Source organism: Perca fluviatilis, chromosome 5, assembly GCF_010015445.1.
Source record: "Perca fluviatilis chromosome 5, GENO_Pfluv_1.0, whole genome shotgun sequence".
NCBI classification, from domain to species: Eukaryota; Metazoa; Chordata; class Actinopteri; order Perciformes; family Percidae; genus Perca; species Perca fluviatilis.
This window is the reverse complement of record NC_053116.1, coordinates 42,564,105-42,579,709: the sequence shown is the minus strand read 5'-3', so window position 1 is coordinate 42,579,709 and position 15,605 is coordinate 42,564,105. Positions and strand designations below refer to the sequence as shown.

The 15,605-nt window shown below is 39.8% G+C and overlaps 1 protein-coding gene across 1 annotated transcript in view; it reads right to left on the bottom strand.

Annotated features, from left to right (window-relative positions):
• Positions 1-4,299: 4,299 nt before the first annotated feature.
• LOC120558555 (macrophage mannose receptor 1-like) overlaps positions 4,300-15,605 on the bottom strand; it is a 12,765-nt gene continuing 1,459 nt past the window's right edge. Inside the window, exons 2-6 of the mRNA XM_039799602.1 lie at positions 10,215-10,405; positions 7,851-8,073; positions 6,800-7,135; positions 6,038-6,135; positions 4,300-5,135 (exon numbers count right to left, since the gene is read on the bottom strand). Coding sequence (XP_039655536.1) covers positions 5,001-5,135; positions 6,038-6,135; positions 6,800-7,135; positions 7,851-8,073; positions 10,215-10,405 — 983 coding nt within the window. The 3' untranslated portion in view covers positions 4,300-5,000. The remainder of the gene's footprint in view (positions 5,136-6,037; positions 6,136-6,799; positions 7,136-7,850; positions 8,074-10,214; positions 10,406-15,605) is intronic.

The window sequence follows — 15,605 nt, the reverse complement described above, 5'->3', positions numbered from 1 at the left end:
TTCATAGTTTGATCAAAATGTGAATGTTTACAGAGCTGCAAATATTAATCGATTGATCAATCAGTTTGACTAATTTTTTTATGTGTGGAGGCCACATTAGGTCGGACCAGAAAGTCAAAGTTTGTTATTGTTTGACTTTGGTTCTAACTAAGCGATAGAGGCAGCGGTAGAATCTGTGTTCTGAGAGGTTAAATGGATTTGTCCTGCTGTGGACGGATGTTCAACACCTAAAAACCTTGTGTTTGCTATATTTAGAGTGTTTTAGCTTTGCCTTGCTGTCAGACGGCCCTTTACGACGGGGAACTGAAGCCGGTATCTCTGCTCTCCTCAAAGCTACCAGACTCCTTTGACAAAAACTTTCATTTTACCTCCAGAACACAGCAGGCGTTATCTCTTTTTCAAGGAAGTTGATAGCATGATCTGTCAACGCATTCTCATAAATGATATCGTACAAAAACTTAAGCAAAACAATTAGTATGATATCCTGCGTAACACATGAATAACTCACTTTAGCCAGGAAGATATGACTGATGACAAGAAGTACACCTGGAAAGACGTGAACCCAAAGAGTCAGACAGCATCCCACTCTCCAGCTGTCTTTAGCAAAACAATCCTCAGAAGGTCAAGAGAAGGAGAAGGATCTGAATACTTCCTCCAACGCTGCTTTGACTTTCTATGCAAATACAGAATGATTTGAATGTTGTAACAAACTCCTGAGAGGAACTGCTGCAATCAGCGTGAACATCTATGTTAGGGGCAGTGTTGCCACAGTTACTTTGAAAAAGTAACTTAGTTACTTTACAGATTACTTGATTTTAAAAGTAACTTAGTTACTTTACAGATTACTTGATTTTAAAAGTAACGAAGTTAGATTACAAGTTACTTTATTAGTTACATGCAGCAACTGCCGACAACACCCCCACAGCCTCAACATAAACATGACAACCGGTTTACTGTGAGGCAGCTCAGCGTTGCCAGTAGTCGGGATCTGGTTTATTATGGCACGAAAGAGAACGACTCAGCCGTGTTTAAGGACAGCATTTCCCCTACAACACAGGCCTACTGCCCGACCAACTTCTTCATCTCTCCACTTACTGGTTTTGCGCCAAAGTCCAGCTTTAGTTGTTCGGGTGGTGGGGGTCCTCCTCCTCTCTGCTTCGCACCACCTGGTGGGACTTGCTCTGTAAGTTTGACTGCAGCGCTGCGAAATGGTTCTTCAGATGTGACGTAGTGTTTTTGTAGCTAGATAGCACTTTGTCGCCACCAGCACAGAGTGTACAACGGACCTTAATACTGCCGTCTTTAGCCGACACAAACTCTAAATAGTGACTGTATTTCCAGCTAGAAAGCGCGCATCGCTCTCCTCCCTCCATTGTTGTTTACATTTGTGTCGCTGCGTGGAACACGTGACCTGTCCTCGTGCTGAAAACGTGACTTGTGGCATACGTGACTTCACTCCCCGAGCCGCAAGAAGAAAGCAAAAATATATATTTTTACTAAGGAAAATGACAAATAGTAACGCACAGTGACTTGGATAAGTAACTTAAATCTGATTACTGGTTTGGAAATAGTAACGCGTTAGATTACTCGTACATGGCATCACTGGTTAGGGGTCAACTCATTATCAGCCTGGCCAATTATCAGGGCAGATAATTGTCAATTTGCCACCCCCCCGACATGCAGCAGCCTCGGGCAGAAGCAGCTCAGGCTCTGGTGGAGTTGGTCACGCTAAGCTTCAAAAGGTGCCTTCTCCAGAAGGACATAAACCTTCTGTGTACCACGATGAGATAGATACCTTTATCAACCATCTTATCTTAAATGTCCCTAAAACACAGGAGATGATCCTTGACCAAAGGCAAGGGATTGACCATGAGCCAGTCGTCATCAAAAATCAGGAAACCACCCAGATAATATATTATAAATACTTAGGTGTCCATATGGACAATCATCTCTGCTGGAAAACACACAATGACCACCTGTGCAATAGACTGCAGCATAGATTACTGCAGTAAAAGTACTAACACACACTGTGATAATACTACAAGTTAAAGTACTGCATTCAGACCTTACTGCAGATGAAGCAGGCAGTGCAGCGTGAGGAAGCAGGTCTCTACCTATCAGCTGGCCCTTCATCCAGCCCATAATAACCTACCTGTACCGTTGCTGCTGCTGCTGTTTCTCTGTCTCCTCTTCTGTTTGGAAGCAGCTCCACATCATCTGTCCTCTGATATGAAAACAGCTGAGTTATGATCATATTGATATTGACCAAGAGCTGCAGACAGAGATACCTCCTCACTGGAAGTTTCTATCCTTCTGTCAACTATTTTAGAGTGCACGTGATGTTCCTGGGCGCTCACGTCCACACAGGAACGCTCTCTGCTGCTCCTCCGTGGAGGTCAAACAATAATAACAAACCACTTTGAAAGTAGTGAAAGACGGGATTTACATGTACATGAACAAAAGACATTGGGATTTGACCAAAACAATGATAACTTGCTTTTATCTTGAGTACAAGTGACTCGAGAAATGTACCAAAGCGACTGAGAACAACTGTAAATGAGTTGAGCTGCTCTACAATCTGTCCCTATCTTCCTCTGGTTGGGAATCACTGCCTCGGTATAATGTAGAGAGGGAGAGAGCCCTCTGCTGGCAAGATCTGGGCTAACATCCTAGAGACACACCTGGTAACAGAATACAGGTAAGAGACAGGAATAACACCATCACACATCCTAGAGACACACCTGGTAACAGAATACAGGTAAGAGACAGGAATAACACCACCACACATCCTAGAGACACACCTGGTAACAGAATACAGGTAAGAGACAGGAATAACACCATCACACATCCTAGAGACACACCTGGTAACAGAATACAGGTAAGAGACAGGAATAACACCACCACACATCCTAGAGACACACCTGGTAACAGAATACAGGTAAGAGACAAAGTCATGTCTGTCACTTTGTTTCTCTGAATTAAAGAATGTTTCTGTTTCTTCTTGTTCAATGCAAGAACACAACTAATAGAAACAGAAAATGCTGAGTCATGCTGCTAACCACCAACTCATGTTTTAAATAGTTAAAGAAAAGATTCAAACTCTTCTTGTTAGTTCATCATTTTCACAACTTTATTAAATTCATAAGAACAAAACAATTTGTATTAAAATTCATTCTTAAACTCTTATTTCTTACTAAAATATATGACGTTTATGACCAAATGTGACAAATAAAAATCCTCAAATGTTCATATTGAAGAAGCTGGAAGCTGTAAATATTTATTATTTTAGTTTAGAAGATGTTACAGACACAGAACAAGTCTCATGACTAACTTTAGGTAAATGTTTAAAGTTTGCATCTCTAATAAGGTGACAGAACAACAATCATACATATAATTACTTTATAATATTACTCTCACATGAAGAAAGAGATTTAGTCTGATGGAAATTGATTTTAAATATTCAACACTAAAGATAATTTATATTTTAAACAAATTAAATAATGTTAATGTTAAAACATCTCCACCCCGACCTGAAAACATAAACATCAAATATCAGAAATCAGTAAAACATGTCGGTTATATTTCCCCACAGACGATAAATCAGATAAATACTAAAGTCTTGTTTTATTCTAACAACAGTCTAAAGCCCAAATATATGAAGTTTATGATCAAATATAACAAAGAAAAGCATCAAATCTTCCTGTTTGAGAAGCTGTGAATATATTTAGTGTTTCTGTCTGGAAGATGTTACAGTCACTTCAAGTTTTAGGGAAATGTTTAAAGTTTGCATCTCTAATAACCAGAGCCACACAGAATCTGCAGACAGAATATTACCCAGATATTAAACAAATTAAAATAAAACATCTCCACCTCCAACCTGATAAACAATCGGTTCAATTCTGCAGATTTTCATTCTGGATCACAGCTGAAAACTGTAAAAACATCTTCAGATTGAGTTTGTTTATAAGGTGACAGCACAACACTAATATATTCACATGATTATCTTCTATATCACTCATTTAGAGATATTCTGACTCATCACAGCCAGACGCCTTGTTAAGGCCTTTCCACACGGGGAGCGATAGTCTCGCCTCGTAATTAATATTCAATGAGAGGAGAGCGGGCAGGTGGTGGGGGGGGGGCAGTTTGACAGGCGATGCAACGACTTTGTCCAAATGAGGCCCTAAGGCCTGTCAATCTGAGACGAAGAGTTCAGTTAAACAAAGATTACTGAGTCCTATCTTATCTTATACTTATCCTATCCCTCACAGGGCCTTCTTGTTTCTTAGGCAGAAACTGTTATCTTACTCACTCACACGCCAAGGTCGGGGCCTTCATGTGGTGCAACTTCCTCTTAGGTTTGTGAGTTTACTGAAATATAAAAGTGTTTTCTAAACAGTTGTCAGAACATCGGCACAAGACGTCCGTAATCATGACTATGCTAATGTAGCTAACTATGCTAATGTAGCTAACTTTAGCTATCAACAATAACTGTCTGTGGTTAGGAAAGACTAGGATTACCACTATGTGTTATAAATCCACCTGTGATTAGGGAGATATGAAACCACAGTCAGCTGATCTCATCCAGTTGTACGGCAGGGATACAGTATCTCCATGGTTACCACACATTGATCGCGGAGCGTTGTCCATCACATGACGCGACTACGCAGGCCAAGGGTCGCTCCCCGTGTGAAAAACCCTTTACTCTCAAACAAAGAAAGACATTTTATCTCATTAAAATAGATTTTAAAGAAGAAACAGTAAATCAGTAAAACATGTTGGTTATATTTCCCCAAAGCTGATAAATCAGATAAATAATAAAGTCTTGATTTATTCTAAAAACAGTCTGAAGCTCAAATATATTAAGTTTATGATCGAATGTAACAAAAAAAGCATCAAATCTTCATGTTTGAGAAGCTAGAAGCTGTGAATATATTTAGTATTTCTGCTTGCAAAGAACCAGACTTTTCTCTGATGAAACCAGACGCAGCAACTCAACATTACAGCTCCTCCCTCTTCCTCCTCCTCTTGTTGGTCTTCTTGTCTTCCTTGTGGAAGACTTTTCCATCGGCCTGCTTCCTCCAGCTCAGTTTGATGTTGTGGTCCAGCCCCTGGGCCCTCAGCTTCTGTTTCAGCTGAGACACAAATAAGGGGGTAGGGGGGCGCAAATTAAAACCAGGGCCGTCCTTCAGAAAGTTTTCAACATTCTGCATCAATTTATTGTGCAAATGTCTTTATGTATGTAAAGGAAATTGTTATTTTATTATTATTATTCTCCTGTATTGTTCAAAACATTCCGCATATTAAAAACATAACACGTTTGGGGAAGTTTTTTAGGAATCATGTAGCTCTTGTTAACCTTGTTAAAGCCATGAGCTCCAAAGTTTAAAAGACATGACGTCAAAATCACCAGAGACACGTTGTGTTCTTTAACTCCCCGATGGTGCAAAGTAGACACACATCTGGTTTTCCGTACATGTTTTGGGGAGTGGGATGTCTTTCATATTTATTTAGGGGGGACAAATGTATGTCTTCTAAATATATGGGGGGGGACACACCCCCTGCATCCCCCCAATATCTACACCTATGATCCAAACTCCTCCACATCATCACTCACAGAGAAACACATCACATCCTGCACTGGTAGTTAGACTGGACTCATATATACTTTCTTCTCTTGTTCATAATTTTCTCAGATTGCTGGATTGTATTTGTACATTTTTCTGGTGTCAGATAGAAGCTGTGTTGATTCATAATTAGTCCTAATTCTCCCTCAGAGTGCCACTACTAGACTCTCTACTTATGCACAAAGCTCATGTCATGTATCTGACCAAAGTGATGTAATGTGTATAATATATATAGCTTTTAAATGTTCTTATTTAGCTGTATTTGTTGTTCTAAGTATTTCTTTATCTGATTCCTCCTCACACGGTTTCTTTAATGCTGGAAGGTGAATAAAGTTTTATCTTATTTTAATTTGCTTTTAAGAGTCATTTTGTTGTTCTGTTTTAGCATAAAAGTATAAAACCTGATTTACCTGCTTCAGCATGGCCTCCATCACAGCAGGGTCATTCAGATCCACATTGTTCTTGTTCTCAAACTTCACTTTCAGCACTTTCTTTGAAGTAGTCACCACTTTGTAAAAATCAAACAAAGATTAAAACATTTCTGTGTGGATAATAATCATCATCCTGTTCATTCCTCATCATCAGTTTAAACAATAGATTCAACACTAACTGATCATCTGCAGCTGATCACCACTGCATGCTAACTTGACTAACTATTCCATGGAAATGATCCACATCATCATGTTCACATTTACTCTCCACAACCTGATGTTTGGTGGTTAGAGTCCCGGGTTAGCACTAGGGAGGTAACGATGGTTAATATGGATATTAATGTGTAAAGATAACAACCGGTTGAGATAAGAAATGAATGTTGATGCAGTTTTTAAACGTCCTAGAGTATAATCTACTTTAGATTGACCTTGTTTGACTTCAGACGTCACTACATCTTCTTAGTATATTTATTTAGATGTGGGATTTGTTTTAAACATCTAACTTTGTTCTTTAAGATAAAATACAGTTTCAGAGTCACTTTTGATAAGAGGACACATCGGTTGTTTTGCACAGTTTATAGAAATAAAGGAAGATTTTCACTCATTCTGTTAAAAACATCTTGAGAAAACCGTATCATTAACTTAAAATCCTGAATCCAATCCTGAGTTGAGTATATCGTTTCATCCCTATTGTCCTGAATCTAAATGTAAAAGCTGTTTGAATCCCGGGTTAGCACTCACCTGGACCGTAGCAAATGAACGCTCTCTCCATGTCACAGGGCCAGTCCTCCCAGGCTCCTGATTGGCTGAAGTCTGCAGCCACACAAGTCTCGTTGTTGTCATCAGGTTGCCTGGTCTTCCAGAAGCTGAATGAGGAGTTACTTCCATCTGACCACTTCCAGGAGTCTCTGAAAAGGCCGATCCAGACATAGTCTAATCCAGCTATCTTCACCAGCACCTTCTGGTTCTCTGCCATGTTTCTCACACTGGCCAGGTCTGTGTGATTATCTCTGCAGTAGCTCTGGGCTTGAGTCCATGTCAGGGCTTTGGTGACGATGATAAAAGTCACATCTGATCCTGAAAATGAAGCAGAGAGAAGTGTAGAGGCAGCATAACATACAACCTCCCATCCATCCACATCTGTGATTCATGTCTTTATAATATCTACAATAAATCCACTGAGATATAAAGAACCACATCAATAAACTAATGAATAACTTTATTTACCAACGGTCTCTCCACATTAATAAGAAATGTCCTTTAATCTACCAAACAATCTAAAAAACAAGATTATATTGTTGTTTTTCTTTATATGAAATATTCTGTCAGGTTAATTAAACATATGTTGTGTTTATATTGTAAGATGTGTGCACGTGAACATACACAAGTCCAATCTCTATAATATAATGTCTTCCTCTGGTGGTATCATCACATATTATTTATGTGGATTTGTTTTTGTTTTGGTATTTATCATCCTATTATGATGTGTGTGTATGTTGTGTGTGATGTCTGTAAGCTCATAAAAGGGAATTTAAATTAGAGTATCTATCTATCTATCTATCTATCTATCTACCTATCTATCTATCAGAAGACACTGCGTCTCTTTCCACAGTGATGCTGATGAACCACTGAGCTGTTTTATTGCTCTCATTCCTGCCGTCTTATTATCTGCTGCTCAGTCAGCTGTGAAGCTCTTTGAACGGCACTAACCTGTGTGAAAGCTGCTTGAATAATGAAAACAAAGAGGCAAAGAGAAGCAGAGAAGGGAAACTTCACTAATTAATATTCTCACCTCTGACATCTGCACAGACTGCATGACGGCTGCTGCCACAACCAAGGTTGTCTAACCAGAGTCCATTATAATAAGGACCCATCCCTGTGCAGAGTTTTCTACTGTCTCCAGCGTTTGGTCGTCCAGAGTACCATCGTCTGAACTCTGTCTCCCCGGGTTTGTAGTAACTTGTGTCTGACAGAGACCACCTCCAGCTGCCACGGGACAGTCCTATCCAGGCTCTCTGATTGTGATATAACGAATTAGACTCTGCTCTAGCTTTTTGTTGAAGACCAGATGTTTACCTAATCTTTCCATCTCCAGTCTTGATACTATCAGTCTGATCCTCTACGACTCCTTCATTCTGTTACCCTCCTTTAATAACTCATTACCAGAGATAGTTTCTGATCACTCAAACTGATTTTCCATTAGCTTCTCAAGAACATAGATCTCTGTTGTTGTAAATACTGTTTTGTGATGTTTTAGATTTGTTTTACTGCATTAGTTGTATCTATGTTTCAATGTCTGGTTAGTCTTTCTAACACATAATCTTCTTTTGTTTCATCTCTCTGCTGCAGCTCAACAGGGAAACACTGTCTGCTGAAGGTTAAACTCAAACACTTTAGACTTCTACTACATTTCAAAGATAAATATTCTACTTTTTACTGCTCTACATTTACAGTGCCTTGCGAAAGTATTCGGCCCCCTTGAACTTTTCGACCTTTTGCCACATTTCAGGCCTCAAACATAAAGATATAAAACTGTAATCTTTTGTGAAGAATCAACAACAAGTGGGACACAATCATGAAGTGGAACGAAATTCATTGGATATTTCAAACCTTTTAAACAAATAAAAAACTGAAATATTGGGCGTGCAAAATTATTCAGCCCCCTTAAGTTAATACTTTGTAGCGCCACCTTTTGCTGCAATTACAGCTGTAAGTACGCTTGGGGTATGTCTCTATCAGTTTTGCACATCGAAGACTGACATTTTTGCCCATTCCTCCTTGCAAAAACGCTCGAGCTCAGCTCAGTGAGGTTGGATGGAGAGCGTTTGTGAACAGCAGTTTTCAGTTCTTTCCACAGATTCTCGATTGGATTCAGGTCTGGACTTTGACTTGGCCATTCTAACACCTGGATATGTTTATTTGTGAACCATTCCATTGTAGATTTTGCTTTATGTTTTGGATCATTGACTTGTTGGAAGACAAATCTCCGTCCCAGTCTCAGGTCTTTTGCAGACTCCATCAGGTTTTCTTCCAGAATGGTCCTGTATTTGGCTCCATCCATCTTCCCATCAATTTTAACCATCTTCCCTGTCCCTGCTGAAGAAAAGCAGGCCCAAACCATGATGCTGCCACCACCATGTTTGACAGTGGGGATGGTGCGTTCAGGGTGATGAGCTGTGTTGCTTTTACGCCAAACATAACGTTTTGCATTGTTGCCAAAAAGTTCGATTTTGGTTTCATCTGACCACAGCACCTTCTTCCACATGTTTGGTGTGTCTCCCAGCTGGCTTTTAAACGACACTTTTTATGGATATCTTTAAGAAATGGCTTTCTTCTTGCCACTTACTCTTCCATAAAGGCCAGATTTGTGCAGTATACTAATTGATTGTGTCCTATGGACAGAGTCTCCCACCTCAGCTGTAGATCTCTGCAGTTCATCCAGAGTGATCATGGGCCTCTTGACTGCATCTCTGATCAGTCTTCTCATTGTATGAGCTGAAAGTTTAGAGGGACGGCCGGGTCTTCGTAGATTTGTAGTGGTCTGATACTCCTTCCATTTCAATATTATCGCGGCACGCAGTGCTCCTTGGGATGTTTAAAGCTTGGGAAATGTTTTTGTATCCAATCCGGCTTTAAACTTCTCCACAACAGTATCTCGGACCTTCCTGGTGTGTTGCTTGTTCTTCATGATGCTCTCCTGCTTTAAACGGACCTCTGAGACTATCACAGAGCAGGTGCATTTATACGGAGACTTGATTACACACAGCTGGATTCTATTTATCATCATTAGTCATTTAGGTCAACATTGGATCATTCAGAGATCCTCATTGAACTTCTGGAGAGAGTTTGCTGCACTGAAAGTAAAGGGGCTGAATAATTTTGCACGCCCACTTTTTCAGTTTTTTATTTGTTAAAAAAGTTTGAAATAGCCAATGAATTTCGTTCCACTTCATAATTGGGACCCACTTGTTGTTGATTCTTCACAAAAAATTACAGTTTTATATCTTTATGTTTGAGGCCTGAAATGTGGCAAAAGGTCGAAACGTTCAAGGGGGCCGAATACTTTCGCAAGGCACTGTAGTTATTAGTTCCTGTGGAGGGTTTCAAACCTGCTGTCAGAAAGACTTTGAGATGAAAGAGAGAAAAGTGAACTCACGTAGCTGTTGTTGGAGTAGACCATGTTGTCTAAATCTGCCGTGTTGGTCAGGATCTTCATAACCTCCATGCTGTCTACAGTGACCAGGTCTGTGTGTTTCTCTCTGCAGTATCTTTGGGCTTCAGTAAAGTTCTTCCTGTCATAAACAAAATAGTACTGAAGTCCAGCAGCTGATGAGACAGCACTCAGCCCTGTAGGGACACACACACACACACACACACACACACACACACACACACACACACACACATATAGAGCAAATTATATCAACAACTTCTTAAAGACATTTCATATCACTTTTATAGGGAGAATACACAGTTGTATGTTTTAGTTACACCAACAGTGCCTGCTCTCTGTGTCTTTGCATGACTTAGGTTTTATGATAGAATAGAATAGATGTTGGCATTTGCACAGGTACAGGGCCGTACAGGTAGTCTGGCTATCACCAGACCAAGCTCAATCTTTTAAGACTGAACATTAGTCTGGGGAGTCTGCTCTGTATTTTGTCTGCACAAGAGGCGTGATCAACAGGCATAGTTCAAATGACTCTGTACGTAATTGGATAGTCCTTAAACCAATCTGAGCAACGATCAGGGCATTAGCGCGTTGCTGCCATGGATGTATTAAGAGAACTGGACCCAGTGTTCAGGTGAAGCCCCGTACGGTCCAATGAGCTCTAAAGCGCATTAAGACAACATGGAGCTCGGCTTTTCCACATTCTTGGCCCATGACGTCACGGTGGACACGCGCACTAGCAATAATTTGTTTGTGTTGTCGTAGCAACCGGTAGCAACATGCTCGTTCATGAGCTTCTCTCTCTTGTCTCTTACAAGCTGGCGAACTCACGAACTCACCGTTTTCATTGTCTAAAATATTCAAATTGTGTTTTTGTTGTTCCCGATCGTTTACATGCTTAGCTAAATAAACAATAGATGTATTTAGCTAGACAACCAAGGAGATTTAATCATTATGTCGTGCTACTACCTAGCTAGCTACTAGCTAGCACTAGCAGTTAGCCTGCAGTTTGGTGAACAGAGATCATCCATGGCTTCATCTCTCATCCACGTTACAATCTTTACAGCATACAGCCCTCGGATGGATCATAAGAGAGAACCAAGGTTATGTAATCACTATGTCTGTAGTAACGTTATGTAGGCATGATCTTAATACAGCCATGCTAGCTAAATCTGATGTTAGCAACTAGCTAGCGAGCCGATAGCCCCGCCAGTTTGGGAAACGCTAATGACGTTACATCCACGTAACAGGCTTTACAACATACATACATCCCTCGGATGTATCATAACTTCATAAGATAATACCATGGATGTATTAATAGAACACATGGTGAATTACAACCATTAGCTAAATCCATTATTACAGCTAGCTACATGAGCTCGGGAGAAAAGTCATATGAGCGGGCGTGCGCAGTCCTGTGGGTCTGCTCGCGTCCATTATGCGGTTCATCATTTCAAATTTAATAATTCTGGATTTGCTTCTAGTGAATGTTAAAAATATTAAAAATGTGATAAAAGACACTTTTAGCGTCAATAACAAAGACAAAGGCACCTGACCAAGCGTCCATATTTTATAAGATGTGAGTGAGAATCTGTTGGAACCGCAAAGCATCAACTTAGAAACAGCCTAAATCGTGTGGTATAACATCAAGCTCAGTTACCTCCCAAGTGAACTTTGAATTCATACACATCTAACGGTATTAACATAACACATTTCATATTGAAACAGGTAAGTCATGGACAACTATTGTGCACAACCACCATAGACAGAGGCCTATACAGCGTATTAAAAGAGGGATAATTGCATTGGCCTAAATCATGGACAACATTGGTGTGGGATTGGTGACAGGCTTGTCAGTCGCCAGTTAAAAACAAAAAAAGACTTGTAAACTAACTGTTAAACCCGGTAGTGTGAGTAGTTACAGGAACACAAACTAACTGGTAAACCCAGTAGTGTGAGTAGTTACAGGAACACAAACTAACTGGTAAACCCAGTAGTGTGAGTAGTTACAGGAACACAAACTAACTGGTAAACCCAGTATTGTTAGTAGTTACTGGAACACAAACTAACTGGTAAACCCAGTATTGTTAGTAGTTACTGGAACACAAACTAACTAGTAAACCCAGTAGTGTGAGTAGCCTGTTACTGAAACACAAACTAAAAAAACGATGACGTTAGTTGTTAGTTAGCTAATCGGAAACACCTGAGTGACTTGGTAAGGTGTTTTCAATTAGCCTATACAAAAGGGGAAATTGAGTCTGAGAGAGTCTGAGAGGGAGTCCAGATGTCCCTCTCCCAGTCTGAGAGAGTCTGAGAGGGAGTCCAGATGTCCCTGCCAGTCTGAGAGAGTCTGAGAGGGAGTCCAGATGTCCCTCTCCCAGTCTGAGAGAGTCTGAGAGGGAGTCCAGATGTCCCTGCCAGTCTGAGAGAGTCTGAGAGGGAGTCCAGATGTCCCTGCCAGTCTGAGAGAGTCTGAGAGGGAGTCCAGATGTCCCTCTCCCAGTCTGAGAGAGTCTGAGAGGGAGTCCAGATGTCCCTGCCAGTCTGAGAGAGTCTGAGAGGGAGTCCAGATGTCCCTGCCAGTCTGAGAGAGTCTGAGAGGGAGTCCAGACCTCTCCCTCCCCAAAAACAGCAGACAGACAGCTTTTGTCTTCCACATACTCGGCTTACAGAACCTCAGAATTATTTTTAACTTCATGGAAATGTTTCAGAGGCCACAATAATTTACATATCAGGCGCAACGCAAAGGTTCTGCTTTTTCAAAAATATGTTTGATGTCATTTTGTTGGACTAACGGCAAAAACAAAGTGACCACAACCTTTAGAGAATGATCCTGAGTAGTTTCAACACAGTGACAACACTGGGTCCAAACCCAGTATGTGGCTGGACCGTGTATAGAGACAGAGCATCATCCACTGGGGGTTTGACTTGTTTAGCCTGAAGGTTTCTTCCTCTTCTATTCTGTCTGCTAGCAAACAACAGAAACATGTCTAAAAGCTGCTGTGTGCTGATATTCACTACCAACAGGGTCAAGGACCTAGAACTTAAGATTTTATAAGCTGCTGAATTGAAAAACTGAACTTTTATGAAGACAAAGTGTAGACAGTAGTGTTCAGTTGCTTAACAGAAGGGTGTGTAGAGTAATATAAATTAAATATAAATTTGTGCAGTGTATTAGCAGTTACCTTATAAGAGCAGAATAACTATGGCTATGTAATATGAACAATGTATGAACGTGTACAGATATGTGCAATGTAGTAGCAGTAACATTATAATAATAGTAAGAATTATTGTGTATTATTATAAGAAAAACATAATAAATATGGATATTCAGTATGAACCATATAGACAGATATGTACAGTATGTACAGCTTTGTGCAGTGTGGTAACCGTACCATTGTAGTGCAGAAACAGTAACATTATAAGAGTAGTGAGAATAAGTGTATGTGCAGGATGAATAGTATGAAGAGCAGTAGAATATGGTTATGTATAAGTGGAGTTACTTTCATCACATCAGAGTCGACTTTAAAAGATCTGAAGTCATGCTACCCCTACTGCCCATAGGTGCTGTCTGAGCAGGCACAGCCCGCCCAGTGGCTTGTTTTAATTTGGTTGACCAATCACAACAGAGTGGGCCAGCTGACCAATCAGAGCAGACTGGGCTTTTCAGGAAGGCGGGCCAAGTGCTCAGAGTGTTTCAGGTGAAGGCGCTGCAGCAACGGGCATAATGGGAAACACTATAAGTTGTTGAAACATCAAAGCATGTAAACATATTCTAGTAGACCCCAACACAACAAATATGATGCTGACAAATAGTATAATAGGGGCTCTTTAAAATAAAATAAGACTTGAATATGCATGACTCAGCAAATTCTAACAATACTGAATCAGCATTCACACAAATTTAATATATATATATATATATATATATATAAGAATATACAAGAAATACAATGAAAATATGAAGCTTAATGACTACCTAAAACTAATATATAAACAGTAGAAGAACAATATAATGACCAACAGCTATAAGATGATAGATAGATAGATAGATAGATAGATAGATAGATAGATAGATAGATAGATAGATATATTATTGATATTATCGTATTATTATTGCACCTGAGATTTTGCACATTGTTATTGCACATAACTTTGGAATATTGGAAACATACATTGTCATCATCGTACATCATGTCAGTTATTTTGTATTACATTTGGTATTGTTGCTTGTGATGTAATGTTTATCATTGGCTGCCCTCTCCCCTCCCTGGAGGATCTTTATGGTTCCTGCTGCCTCAAAAACAGCCTAAAACCTCCTCAAAGATCCATCTCACCCCCCCCAACCCCCCCCGGACACCCTCCCTCTGTCTGAACTGCTGTCCTCGGCAGACGTTTCAGGACAATTACAACACCAACAAACTGAAAAAAGGTTTTTATCAAAGAGCCATTATTGAACTTAATGCCTTGAGTTTTGAGTTTAAGGAGGAATCGTGCAGTTAATGTCTTGTTTGTGTGCTATGACTGTTGTATGATTTAACTTTCCTTTTTAACAAATAACCTACCTCTATATATATTTTTATAGTAACTTTATACATCTATATATAGGCAGATCTTAAACCATCTGGTGGAAAAAAGGACTTCTGTTGTTTTAAATGTACTGTGCGTAAAAATAAAGATGACAGTCTAATGTTGTTTTTGTTATGTGTATATATAAAGTATATGCTATGTATATAGTATATTTATTATGTTATGTATGAACCTAGGCACAGTTCACTCCGGGGGGTTTCATATCAATCAAATATGGCTATGTAACAAACATTGTTCATATTATATAGCCATATTTATTCTGCTCTTATAACACTGTAATATATTCCTTGTCCTGTCTATGCACCACCTGTCTATACTTGTATATCACATTGCACTTTTCTGCTTGTTTTGCAACTTCCTGTTGGACGAACTGCATTTCGTTGTACTTGTACTTGTACTCTGCACAATGACAATAAAGTTAAATCTTCCTTTCTTCTTTCTTTCACGCTTCATGGTGTTTTAAGCCCCCAACATCGACTTCAAGGTACCTAACCTTAACCTTAATCCTAACCCTAAACATTGCCTAATCCTAGTGTCGATGCTGGGGGCTTAAAACACCAAACACCCTATTTCAAGGTATAAGGCCCCGTCCACACGTACCAAAACGATCTTTTTTTTACCCGTCTTCCCTGGATTCGTTTCAAGAATAGTTGCGTCCAAACGAATCCATTTGTAAATGACTCAACACACTACTTCATATGCCAGGCCGATAGGCGGCGCTGTTTCTGCTACAGAAATTTACCAAAAAAAGGAGAAGAAGAGCATAGTCACTTCCTCTTCCCATCT